This window comes from Herpailurus yagouaroundi, unplaced genomic scaffold (assembly GCF_014898765.1).
Source record: "Herpailurus yagouaroundi ecotype Mexico unplaced genomic scaffold, PumYag 140, whole genome shotgun sequence".
Classification (NCBI taxonomy): Eukaryota; Metazoa; Chordata; class Mammalia; order Carnivora; family Felidae; genus Herpailurus; species Herpailurus yagouaroundi.
Genome location: NW_024412395.1, coordinates 2,842,609 through 2,856,185, shown reverse-complemented (window position 1 = coordinate 2,856,185; position 13,577 = coordinate 2,842,609). Strand labels below are relative to the sequence as shown.

Genomic DNA, 13,577 nt, shown 5'->3' with positions numbered 1-13,577 from the left:
GGTCTATTTTTAATTTTTTGAGGAACCTCCACACTGTTTCCCAGAGTGGCTACACCAGTTTGCATTCCCACCAACAGTACAAGAGGGTTCCCGTTTCTCCACATCCTCTCCAGCATCCTGATTTGTTCATTTTGGCCACTCTGACTGGCGTGAGGTGATATCTGAGTGTGGTTTTGATTTGTATTTCCCTGATGAGGAGCGACGTTGAGCATCTTTTCATGTGCCTGGAAACAGACACTTCTAAACATTCTGGATGGAATATAAACTGGTATAAACCCTAAGGAAGGCAATTAGTAGATATCAAAATTATAACTGTATATAATTGCTGATTACTTTTGGGAATCTATCTATACTTTGGGAATATAGATATTCTTGCACACGTTATTGACTGCAGTATTACTTATGATAGGAAAAGTATTGGAAACAACCTCAAACCCGTTCATACATACAATGGCTCACTATACTGCTACTAAGAGAACAATGAAACGGTCTATGAATGTGGGAAACTTTCGATGTATATTCCTATATGAAAAGAAAGCAAAGAGAATCTATGAGTTAATTTTTGGTTAAAAAGGACAGACGTAAGAAGTGTATGTGAATCTGACTATATACATTTTATTTACATATTTATTTTTTGGGAGAGCGCAAGCGGGGAGGGGCAGAGAGAGGGGGCAGAGGATCTGAAGCAGGCTTTGTGCTGATAGGCTGACAGCAGCGAGCCTGATGTGGGGCTTGAACTCCTGAACTGGAAGACCATGACCTGAGCCAAAGTCGGGTGCTCAACCAACTGAGCTACCCAGGTGCCCCTGAATCTGACCATATTTAAGAAACCCTGGAAGGATAGCCAGTAAGTTATTATCAGGTAATTTAGAAAAGCAAAGGGAAAGGAACATAGGATCTTGGTGGAGAGGGGACAGATGAGAGAACAACACTCCTTACTACACATCTTTTTTTATGCTTTTATATTATGAAAACATGTGACTACAAATTAAAAAGAAGTTGGTTAGTTGAGCTGTAAGGGTAGACTTGATTGGGACTGTATATATCTAAAAAAAATTTTTTTAATGTTTATTTATTTTTGAAAGAGAGAGAAAGAGACAGACAGAACATGAGCAGGGGAGGGACAGAGAGGGAGACACAGAATCCAAAGCAGATTCCAGGCTCTGAGCTGTCAGCACAGCTGGGGCTTGAACTCATGAATTGTGAGATTATGACCTGAGCTGAAGTCAGACACTCAACCAACTGAGCCAGCCAGGCGCCCCAGGACTGCATGTATCTAAACTAAGCAATGGTTAATTTCATCATAAGGATCCTGTCTCAAAATTCTTAAAAAACAGACATGGGGGATATTAGTGTATATAAAGTGTTAAAACTGAATGAAGGATGGTTTTCTTTCTGAAAAGAAAACTAAATGCCTATCATTCGAGTTTAAAGGAAAGCTGAAAAGACTGGCCACAAACACAACTACGCAACTTGGTAGAACTCACTGAAGAGAAAGCCTACTACCGGAGACTGGATTTTCATGTTTGGATTTTTGTTTTTTCCAGGATGAGCCATTTCCCCAAACCCATTCCCTATGTTCACCCAAGATGTAAAGGACCCCAAAAGATTTCCTCTTAAGTGACTCTCATGTTCTCAAGCCAGAAAAAAAAAACTAGAAACATAAAAACCTGGATAGCCCTGAAAAGTCTTTTGGTTATTCATTTCAAGCCTTTATTATGCCTCTTCTGTTAGTCATCTAAAAAAGGGTGGGAATGAGAAATGAATGTTCTCTTGATAATTTAAATGACCACTTTGAGATTTTGTTTCTGTTTCATTTTCTCTCTCCATTATTATGGTAGAATCCAATTTTTTTTATAAGTCATAGAGCCCAAAAGTTATATCCAGAAACACAAAGAAGAAAAATACAAGCTGTGCCTATTTCACAGCCTGGTTAGTCACCACCGGAGAAATGGCATGCTGGTGGGAATATTGGACTAGATTAGCACATACATGGTAGACCAATTCTGACCAGGATGTAGAGATCCACACTGCGCAAGATACCACATTGCGAACCGAAGTACTTCTGTGGGTCCTAACATTACCGACGATGACCATTTGGACCCACTGTCCTGAGGGTCCAAATGCGGGCTGCAGGGTCAGATGTTTGGTACAATCTCTGCTGAATCTGCCTAAAGATATTATTCTTGATGCAGCAAGTGGAGACTCAGTCCTTGCTCAAATTAACAGGATTCTGAACACCACTGGTCCAGTGAATGAACAGTAATTACGACTTTGTTTTACAGCCTGGATTCTTCCCTACGTGGCTTTCACACCCTCTTCGAAGGTGACTTTAGAATAACCTGAGAAGAGCAGATATTTGGGGACACAGACCACCTGCATAAACTTGTTGCTCCAGCTATCAGGACGTCTCTGCAGCTTTATCAGGTAAAAATCCATTTTGGAGACTGGATTTTTTTTTTTTTTTCAACGTTTATTTATTTTTGGGACAGAGAGAGACAGAGCATGAACAGGGGAGGGGCAGAGAGAGAGGGAGACACAGAATCGGAAACAGGCTCCAGGCTCTGAGCCATCAGCCCAGAGCCTGTCGCGGGGCTCGAACTCACAGACCGCGAGATCGTGACCTGGCTGAAGTCGGACGCTTAACCGACTGCGCCACCCAGGCGCCCCGAGACTGGATTTTTTAATGTTTACTTTTGAGAGAGAGGGGTGAGAAGGGGCAAAGAAGGAAGGAGACACAGAATCCAAAGCAGGCTACAGCTCTGAGCTGTCAGCTTAGAGCCTAATGTGGGGCTTAAACTCACATGACCTGAGCCGAAGTTAGACACTTAACGGAGTGAGCCACCCAGGCGCCCTGGAGACTGGAATTTTAATAGTTGACAACATAATGTGCTGAATACAGCATCACATAAGATACTTGCTCCTAGCATTTATAATGAAAACCATTCAGAGAGATACATGTATATATAATTAAAATAAGGACAAATTTTAGGATGGATGAACTTAATTATAAAAGTAATTCTGAAAAACCTCATAACAAAGAATACCGCCAACATTTGGATAACTGGGAAAGGGTCTCCTCAATTCACCTTGAATGCACTGACATTTAAGAGGTCCAGTACATGCAAAAAATACCCAAAAAAGAGTATCTGTATTAAGGATTCAAATATGGTTTTAAGTGGTTTTGAAAGCACAGACTATAGTGTATAGTAATCTTTGACTTTTCGTGTACTCTTAATAAAAAACGATAAATATTAACATTTCTATAACATATATTACATGCTAGGCATATTCTAAGTCCTTTACATATACTAATATGATTATTTATTTAAATAATTTTTTTAAAATATTTTGAATGTTTATTTATTTTTGAGACAGAGAGAGAGACAGAGTGCGAGTGAGGAAGGGGCAGAGAGAGAGAGGGAGACACGGAATCCAAAGCAGGTTCCAGGCTCTCAGCTGTCAACACAGAGCCCAACGTGGGGCTCGAACTCATGGACTGCGAGATCACGACCTGAGCCAAAGTCGTATGCTTAACTAATTGAGCCACTCAGGTACCCCTATAATCACTTTTTATAATGATCTCTGAGGTAGCTAATATTATTGCCATTTTCTACGTGAGGGAATTGAGGTATTAACTCTTTGACTAGCACTCTCACTTCCATAAACAGAGTTTGAAAATACACCATCTAAAACATGGAACAGCACATGTGTCAAAATGTCCAACACAACATCCATAAGATGGGGTACAATGCAGCCAAAGATAAAAGGAATGAATAAGATATCTCTAGGTACTGATTTGGAGTCCTCTCCAGAATATATTAAGAGAAAAATGCAAGATACAAAACAGTATATATAAATACAACGTGCTAGATTTTCTGTAAGAAAGGAGTGGAAACAAACAAACAAACAAAATGTATGGGTTTATCTATGCATATACTTACTTCATAAAAAGAAACCTTGAGACACCAAATCAGAGAGTAATAAAATGGGGACTCACTAAAGAGCAAATGGCAAATTAGGTGGAGCCACAGACACTTAAGAGTCCATCTTTTTATACAGCTTTGACTTTTGAACCAAATAAATATTTTCCATGTTTTTTAAAAAGTTAAATCAAAAAGTAAATTCTAGGGGCGCCTGGGTGGCTTAGTCAGTTGAGCATCCAACTCTTGATTTTGGCTCAGGTCATGATCTCACAGTTCGTGAAATCAAGCTCGAAGCTCACAGCACAGAGCCTGCTTGGGACTCTTTCTCCCTCTTTCTCTTCCCCTCCCATGCTTGCATGCATGCTCTCTCTCTTAAAAAAAAACTAAATCCTTAAAATTAAAAAATAAATTTAAACAAACAGTCCTAACTATGTATTAAATTATAATAAACATGCACTAAAAAGATAACCAAAAAACTAGGAACAGGTTATCTTAAAAAGCAAAGGGATAGGAATATGGGAAATTGGTACCTGAGGGACAGAGAAGAGAATGATACTTCTCACTGTATATCTTTTTATATACTTACATTTTGGACATATGTGAATAGAAAGAAAATGTTACTACATATCCCACAGAGAAAATAATCAAGTGACTTTTGAACACATTCTCACTTTTAGTGGGATCCAGTTTGAGGACAAAAGAACTGTAAAGAAGTCTTAAACTCCATTCAGTCTTATTGTGAGCATAATCTACAGAAAATAAGGGGTTAATTTTCGACGGTGGACTTGGGACTGTGAAGTGTTACTATGAAACTATGTTTTTAATATTATAGATCAAAAAACCCAACTAGTTATGCTAATGTCTTGAGGACACAAGGTTTTCAGTATGAAAGATGCACAAGTGTAAAATTGAGGAGGGAGTCTGGGTGGCTCAGTTAGTCAAGTGTCTGACTCTTGATTTTGGCTCAGGTCATGATCTTACAGTTTGTGAGATTGAGCCTGAGGAGGGGCTCCACATTGACTGCGTGGAGACTGCTTGAGATTTTCTCTCACCCTCTCAAAATAAATAAACCTAAAAAAAACAAAAACAAAAAACAAAAAAAATATATATATATGTATATATATATACACACATACACACATACATATACGTATACGTGTATGTATATGTATGTGTGTATATGTACATGTGTATATATATGTGGCGCCTGTGTGACTCAGTTGTTTAAGTGGCCAACTCTTGATTTCAGCTCAGGTTGTGATCTCACAGTTCGTGAGTTTGAGCCCCGCATCTGGCTCTGCACTCATAGCACAGAGCCTGCTTTGGATCCTCTTGTCACCCTCCCTGCCCCTCCCCCACTTGTGCTTACTCTCTCTCTCAAAAATAAAGAAATGTTAGAAAAATTAAAAAAAAAAATATATATATATAAAATCGAGGAAAGAAAAAACTTATAATGTTAAATTTCATTTGGAGATATCAGCATGAAGCCATGACTATGTTTACTATATTGATTACCTCTGTCCAAAGAAAGAGCCCGAAAGGAATGATACCTCAAGAGCAATGTGTACCCCTAGCAACCAGATCTTGGGTTCTAATTCCCATTCTCCACTAAAGAGAACCAAGAATCTTTGCAGAAATGGCTGATTTCAAGACCAGGGAAGCAGAAAAAATAAAAAAGGGCCTAATTTATCATGTACCAGAAATAGGAAAGTATGTGAAGTCCAAAAGGAGATATCAAAATGACACTCAAGCCAGTTTATAGGGGTTCTCACTAGCCAAATTTGGGGCAGCTAGGAAAGAAAGGGATTTTCATTAAAATACACCGAGTAAAGAAAATATCCCTGATCCATAGTAGCAACACCCTCCTATACAAAAAAAGATCAAAGAGATTAAGTAAGGTCAGCCAGCTAGAAAGTGCTCCCAAGTCTGTTGTCTTAATCACTATCCTATTTCTTTTTAATGGCCTCAGAGGCAGCTCTAGGAATACACACCCAATTTAGACAAATACAGAAAATATGTGGTTAATTTACAATGAGTAGACTAATGAGCATCCTCCAGTGTTAAACTGGATGTTTGCTTCATTTTAGAGTGAGGACAAGAAGCGCTGTAGGCAGAGACTGCTGGTTTGGGATTTTCTCACCTCTCAGAAAACAGTAACAAGGAAAAGACAAAGGAATTCAGTCTCCATCTTTGGCAAAACTAGGAGAGACCTGAAAAGTCAAACCACAGAAGGGGTAGCAGAACGGCCAAGGCAGTGATACTCAAACATGAGCCAATACAGACAGGATTTCTGTGGCTATAATTTAAGGGACAAGATCCAGTCAAGTATAATTCTCCAAAGCGAGGAGCATACGCTGACACAGGAAACCATAATCTTTTGTTTGTAACAATCAGAGGGGTCACTGAAGCAGAACCTGGACTCGGACCAGTTCCAAGATCCAGGAATCAACGATGTAGGGTTAAACTATTAACCACACACACAAATAAGTGCCATGTGAAAAACAGGGTGTGGTGAGGGGCACCTGGCTGGCTCAGTTGGTAGAGCATGTGACCCTTCATCTCAGGGTCATGAGTTCAAGTCCCATGTTGGGTACAGAGTTTACTTTAAAAAACAAACAAACAGGGGCGCCTGGGTGGCGCAGTCGGTTAAGCGTCCGACTTCAGCCAGGTCACGATCTCGCGGTCCGTGAGTTCGAGCCCCGCGTCGGGCTCTGGGCTGATGGCTCAGAGCCTGGAGCCTGTTTCCGATTCTGTGTCTCCCTCTCTCTCTGCCCCTCCCCCGTTCATGCTCTGTCTCTCTCTGTCCCAAAAATAAATAAACGTTGAAAAAAAAAATTAAAAAAAAAAAAAAAAGAAAAAACAAACAAACAAACAAACAAACAAACAAACAAACAGCATGTGGTGAGATGCAGGGAAGAGAGAAACTGCCATTTGGGACAATCTATCTTCACTAGCAGGAGAAAAGTAATGACCAAGAAAATACAAACACAGGATTCTGAGCCATTAGGAAAATCTCCCCTAATCCAGTACACAGCCCAGCCTACAACAAGAACCAATTACAAATAGATGATGCAGAATACATTCAACTCCATTCAAAGATGAGTAGTCACAACGCAACCAGCACAGGATCTATCTCATGATGCTATAAGAAAAATGGTGGACAGAAAAAGGGGAAGTTCACTAGAAATACTTTCACTAAGCAGATGAAAATTGTGCCATGAATGAAGAAACCTGATGCAATAACTGCTTCCAGAAATGAAAACACAAAGCAAAGATGTAAGAGCTCACTGGACATAATGATTAGACAACAGAAGGGGCTAAAATAAGCATAGCTCAAGAGAAAAACAGAAGAAAATATTCAGCTGCATCAGGACTGAAAGCAAAACTAAAAAGTAGAGCATGCCAGACAATGGTAGAAACTCAGTAAGAAACAGAGAAGATTGTGAGAAAAGTAAGCAGAATCAAAAGGGGGAAAAGTTAATAAGGCTTAGATAAGGAAGTCATGCAAAAAGGATCCAACAAACACATAACTGGGTGCCCCCTCCCACTAAAATAGAATAGAATAAAGACACAATCCAAGAAAACTGTTCATAAATACGGTGTCACACTGCAGATTAAAAACATACACCATGTTTCAGAACAGAACAATACACAGTGGTCGCTACAAAACAAATCCCAGTTAAATCATCTAAATTCAAAGATAGAGAGCCTTAGGGGCACCTGAGTGGCTCAGTTGGTTGAGCTTCCACCTCTTGGTTTCAGCTCAGGCCATGATCCTAGAGTCGAGACTGAGCCCCATACTGGGCTCAGAGCATAGGATGGAGCTTGCTTAAGATTCTCTCTTCCCTTCCCGACCCCTTCCCCTGTTCATGCTCTCTCTCTCTCTCTCTCTCTCTCTCTCTCTCTAAAAAAACAAAACAAAAACAAACACAACAAAACAAAAAACAAAGAAAAAAATCTTAGGCAATCAGGCAAAAATATCAAGATCCTTTTAAGGTGTTTAAAAAAAGAAATCAAGCTGGCCTTACTTCTGTACATCATCTAGTTCTGGAAGGCAGAGGAAAAACACTTGATAAAGTACTCACAGAAAGAATACAGAAACAAAAGAATTATCAGTTAAACTACTGCTTAAGTATAGTGATCACTGCAAAATGATTCTGAACATGTGAAAACTCAAAATACTGGTCCTGTAAGTTCTTTTTGAGGAAGGTAATAGAGTTCATTCAATCAAGCAACGAACAACAATAAAAAATGATTTAAAAAATTGGCAGATAGGATTACTCTATTTAACAAAAAGAATAAGACTTAAAATTTTTTTGGAACCTTCCTTTGTTTCTATGCCTTAAACCAATTTAATTATCATTGGTTTATCTGGTCTTTGAGAGTTTGATAGAATTCACTGAAACCGTCTGGGCCTAGTGTTTTTCTGGGAGATGTTGCTTTGAAATTTTTTTCTATTTCTCCAATAGAAATTGGTCTATTTAAACTTTCTGGTTTCAGGGGCACCTGGGTGGCTCAGCTCGTTGCGCATCTGGCTCTTAGCTTTGGCTCAGGTCACAATTTCACAGTTTGTGAGTTCAAGCTCTCCGCTGGGCTCTATGCTGACAGCACACAGCCTGCTTGAGAGTCTCCCTCTCTCTCTCTCTGTGCCCCTCCCCCACTCACATGCTCTCTGTCTCTCTCAAAATAAACAAAATTAAAAAATAAATAAACTTTCTGGCTCAATTCAAAGGGAGCTAAATATTAGAAATTTATCATTGTTATAGATTTTTTAAACTTAAAAAAAATTATTTATTTTGAAAGAAATAGTGTGAGCAGGGGAGGGACAGAGAGAGAGGGTGAGAGACAGAATCTGAAGTAGGCTCTGTACTGTCAATGTATAGCTCGATGCAGGGCTTGAACTCATGAGCTATGAGATCATGATCTGAGCCGAACACTTAACTGACTGAGCCAGCCAGGTGCCCCTATCACTGTTACAGATTTAAGTAGAAAAATAATCTGGTCATTAGGGTTTTTGCCTGTTTAATTCACTAGTGTATTTCTAGAGCCCAGAGTACTGAGACTGGCAAAATGCTCAAAGTACATCTCACAAAATTCAACATCCATTTTTTTATTAAAAATTCAATACAATGGAAAAGACAGATACTTTGATAACATGGTTTAAAAAAAAAAAACTCTAGTTTTCATTGTCTGCACATTTCTAACTTTCAAATTTCCTCATACCATCTGAATATATTAACCTTTTTTTTTTTAAGTTTATTTACTGATTTTGAGAGTAAGAGAGAAAGAGAGCGAGCAAGCAGAGGGAGAGGGAGAGAGAGCATCTCAAGCAGGCTCTGTGCTGTCAGTGCAGAGCCCAACACAGTGCTCAATCCTATGAACTGTGAGATCATGACCTGAGCTGAAATCAAGAGTTGGGACACTCAACCGACTGAGCCACCCAGGCACCCTTGAATACATTAACTTCTTTAAGGTAATACAAAATTAAAATGAACAACATATAATCTGTTTTATGTTGGGCAGTTGTGTCTCTCTATACCTCAGGCAATATTTTAAATTACCAAAAGGTAAAGTATGCTCATTTTACTGAAGAGGAAACTAAGGATCAGTAATGTTGAGAAACTTGCCTAATGCCACACAGCTAGTGAATGACAGAGCTAATGGTTAAATAGAAGTCCTAGGCACTCTTCTACATTTAAAAGTTACTTTCTTCAGAGTTCTGCTCCAGACCCTCTTCTCACTGTATTTATTCCCCCTGGTGAGACTCATACCCCCAACCTTGAACTGTAGCCCACAAGCTGATAACTCCCAAACCCATTATCTCTGGCTCTGACATCTCTTCAACCACCTGCTGACAACAGCCACTTGATTGTTCCATGGATAAACTCAGTATCCCAAAAATCAAAATTATTTCTAACATTTGCTTTCTTTCCCTTGTTTCCTTTTTACTTACTTGGTCAAACAAGGAAAAAAACCAAGGAGACATCTAGACTTCTTCCTCACCACTCTGCCCTGCCTCCAGCTGGTAATCAAGACTTATGGATGGTCTCTTCTGACTGTTTTGGTCTTCATGCCTACTACCCCTTCTTTTGTTCAGTGAATCACTTCTTGTTTATATTGCCAAAGGCAACACATAACCAAAGGTATTAATCAAGAAAGACCTCCTGGCAAGGCTCACATCCCATTGTCTCCGCCCGACTTTCACAACCTTCCCACAATGCAATACAATGCAATATGCCTTGGGGATCAGGAGGACAAATACCATCATGTCTTCACCCAACTGGTGTACTTCCTTAGAGGCACCCCAGATCATTCCTCATCAACCAGACTTTATCCCTGTAGGGCCCTGTTGATCTCTCCCTTTTCAGATACCCAAACCTTCCAATACAGCCTAGAGACTTACAGTCTATCTCTAGCAAATCCGCAATCTCTAATCTGAATATATCCTTTACCTCCCTGCCCTAATGAACCTCAGCTCTCCCCTGAGAATACTCCTTCCCCCTTCAGCCCTCTCACCTGGGAGACCTTTTCTCTCAAAAACCTCTTCCCCATCTATATGGTCTTCCTGAATTATCTCCTTCAGAACTCTTACCTGGACTCCAAACTCCTCTATTAACCTATCTCAACATCTCCACTTCAGTGCTCAGAAGTCAACACCATCTTCCAGTGCTCAAAACCAATCAGGGATTTCTCCCCAAAGCTAGTCCTCCCACTGTTCTTCATCACACGTTACTGCAGCATCACCTTCCTAGCCACGCAGTATTACTGCTGCGAAACCTTCCTAGCTACACAACTGGCAGGGCCAAAATCCTAACTCTTCCTATTCTCTCACTGCCCCTATATAATTCTTCAGAAGTCCTCAACCAACTTCAAACCTCTACTCTGGATCTAACCAGGTTCCACCTCCAGCAATCCTCTCTCCTGGATTCCTGACACATCCTTCTAAACCATCTCTCTGTTTCTCACTTTGCCCCTCCACAGCTGATCCACCAAAAACTTCAGATCAGGACGCTGCTCTGCTCAAAACTCTGGTAAGGCTTCCCGCTGCACCCCAGCAAAGTCTAAATCTGTAAAGGGCTTCCTAAGGCCCTAAGTGATATGGAGACCCTGTTACTTCCTAAAATAATCTCTGGCCGCTCTCCTCCCATCAGCCTCTTGCTTCTCTTTAGGCATGGCAAACACACTACAATCTCAGGCCTTTGCACTTACTGTTCCCACTGCTTAGAATGCTCTTATCCTACACAGCCATATGGCTCACTTCATTACATCTTTCAACTGTTGGCTCCAATCTGTTCTTATCAACAGTTCTCCCGGATCACCTTACATGAAGTGGTAGGCCTGCACTGCCTACCCTGTCGCTCCAAATCTCACCCTATCTAATTTTTCCCCAAAGCACTTTGCACCATCTAGGACACTTTGTTTTTGTGTGTCTCCAGCCCCTAAAAATAGAAACTCTATGAGGGCAGGAATGTCTCGTTGTTCACTGCTTTACCTCTAGTATCTAGAACACTACAGAGCTCATAGAAAAGCACTCAAGGAGTATTTACTGAGGTAAATGAAAGGATGAAGGAAAGAAAAAGGTAAAGAAGGAGGGCTAGATCTTTTAAGCCCCAAATATACCTGAGTGCTGAATCAGTAGCATGTGCTGCTGTTGTAGTAATGACTGGAGATTGAGCTCTGGTGGCTGAAACTGTTGCTACCACAGCAGGAGGGATGGTATTAGAGGTGGTCACAGGTGGACGAGACTACCAAGAAAAGAGAAAAAAATATTTCATTTAAAACAAAAAGCAAAATAAAATACAGTAAGCCAAACACTGTAAGTGTAATTTAAAACCTGGGCCTCCAAACAAGTATGTTGTTCAAATGAAAGGAAATTCTCACCATTCTGACTAAGGAATTCTATGTTCAGATAGGTAATTTTAAGACCAAGAGTCAGAATTACAAAAAAAATTCCCATTTTGGCTGGATAGAGTATATAAATTCCTCCTTTCCAAATATGACTAGATTCAACATTTTATCGTATGGGGAGTAGTTGGGATCCAACCCTTCAGATCTAGAGTGACCACAGATTTGTTGTTGGTTCTGACATAGACATTCTATACTCCCACACAACCAAGCACTTTCCACAGAGGGCTCTAAGCCGTCGGATGGAGATGCTGGCTCTCGGGCCCTCTAAGCCAGCAAACACGTGAAAACAGCATTTGCTTATGGAAGATTCAGGGTGCCCAGCTGCTCTCTGGCTGTTTTCACATGGATGTACTTCTCTTACCTTCCTTTATACTACATCTGTGTATAAAATCTTCACCAGACAAGTTCCACCCTGGGCTTCACTGGCTTGTCCACTGTCATTTCTTTCGATCATCTGAGCTCTTCTGAGTAGTCCCTTTCTTGACCCTGATACATGCAGTTCAATTCGCAAATGCTGCCCATTTGGATCTGCCTCTTATCTCCAGACCTTCGATCTGCAGTGCCTACGCCTACTGCTACAGCTTGTCTCACACCAGGTCATCACACTAGCTTTAGAACTCCCTGTTTGGGTTCTTTCTCCTGTCCTTCCTGTATACCATTTACACTCCAGGGGCCGAATGAGTCTCCAAATGTGCTTTGTTAGCCAGCAAGCCCTCTTGTTTTAAATTGAAAACTCTAGGCTGGACATGTACTACCCAGTGTCCTACCCAGCAATCTTCCTGATTGTGTTAAACCCAGCTGTCCCATATATGTGACCAGTCTGGCCCCCATAAGTATTTGAACATGCATCTACCGTCTGTGGTTCAGCTACATTAATCTTTCAAAGAGATTTCTGTGATCTCATATTACTATGTTCAAAAAACTTAGTGGCTCTCTGCTGTGTATAAAATCAAGTTTACACTCTGTATCTTCAAGCTCTGAATTCAGAGACATCACAGTATCACCTCATAACACAGTATACTTCGGTACTATTGAGGCCATAGATTTCCTTGGAAAAAAGTTGAAAGACACAGACTGTCTTTCTTGAAAAGCACACACACGTGTATAAAAATGTGCACGAAGTATTTAGGGGCTCATACATCCCTATCTGAATTAAAACTTCTCCGTTCTGGCTCACCTTTACTAAACCCAGTATACAAGTGCCATGGTCTTCCTTGCCACTGTGCATAGTCTCACTCCCTTTCACCGCCTCTTCACTTCTCTGAATCTCCCTCTACACCCATCCCTACGACAGCTTCCCTTGGCCCTGCTCTTCTAAATCTCCATGGCTGATCATCTCACACCGTATAGAACTCAACCTTCTGGACACCTTGGCGACTAGATCAAAAGTCACGTGAGGTCAAAGGACTCTCCCAGGCTCTAGCAGAGTCAAGAACTCTGAGTAGGCACTTGATACTTGCTGGCTGACTACCCATAAGCTGACATGCCTGGATAGGTTGGTGAATGATATGCTGTACTGCCGGCTGAGCTGTAGCAGTATTTGGCAACTGGGAAGTCGGCCTCAGGACTGTGGTCACTTTAGAACTAGACATCACAGCAGCAGCGGCTGCACCTGGAAAATAATTTTTGTCATTAGTATGGCTTATGGGCTCACCATTTAAATATTCCAATCATATGCCCTAGGAAAAGAGTGCAGATATGTTCTAAAACTCAGTATGTCAGTAATTTAGCTGACATGCCGTA

At 40.7% G+C, this 13,577-nt stretch overlaps 1 protein-coding gene across 10 annotated transcripts in view; it reads right to left on the bottom strand.

Moving 5' to 3' along the window:
* SAP130 (Sin3A associated protein 130) overlaps window positions 1-13,577 on the bottom strand; it is an 81,597-nt gene that overhangs the window by 54,783 nt on the left and 13,237 nt on the right. For all 10 annotated transcript variants that reach the window (XM_040474709.1, XM_040474715.1, XM_040474711.1 and 7 more), the window contains 2 exons: window positions 13,322-13,446; window positions 11,547-11,671 (listed from right to left, as the gene is read on the bottom strand). In XM_040474709.1, the coding sequence (XP_040330643.1) occupies window positions 11,547-11,671; window positions 13,322-13,446 (250 nt within the window). The remainder of the gene's footprint in view (window positions 1-11,546; window positions 11,672-13,321; window positions 13,447-13,577) is intronic.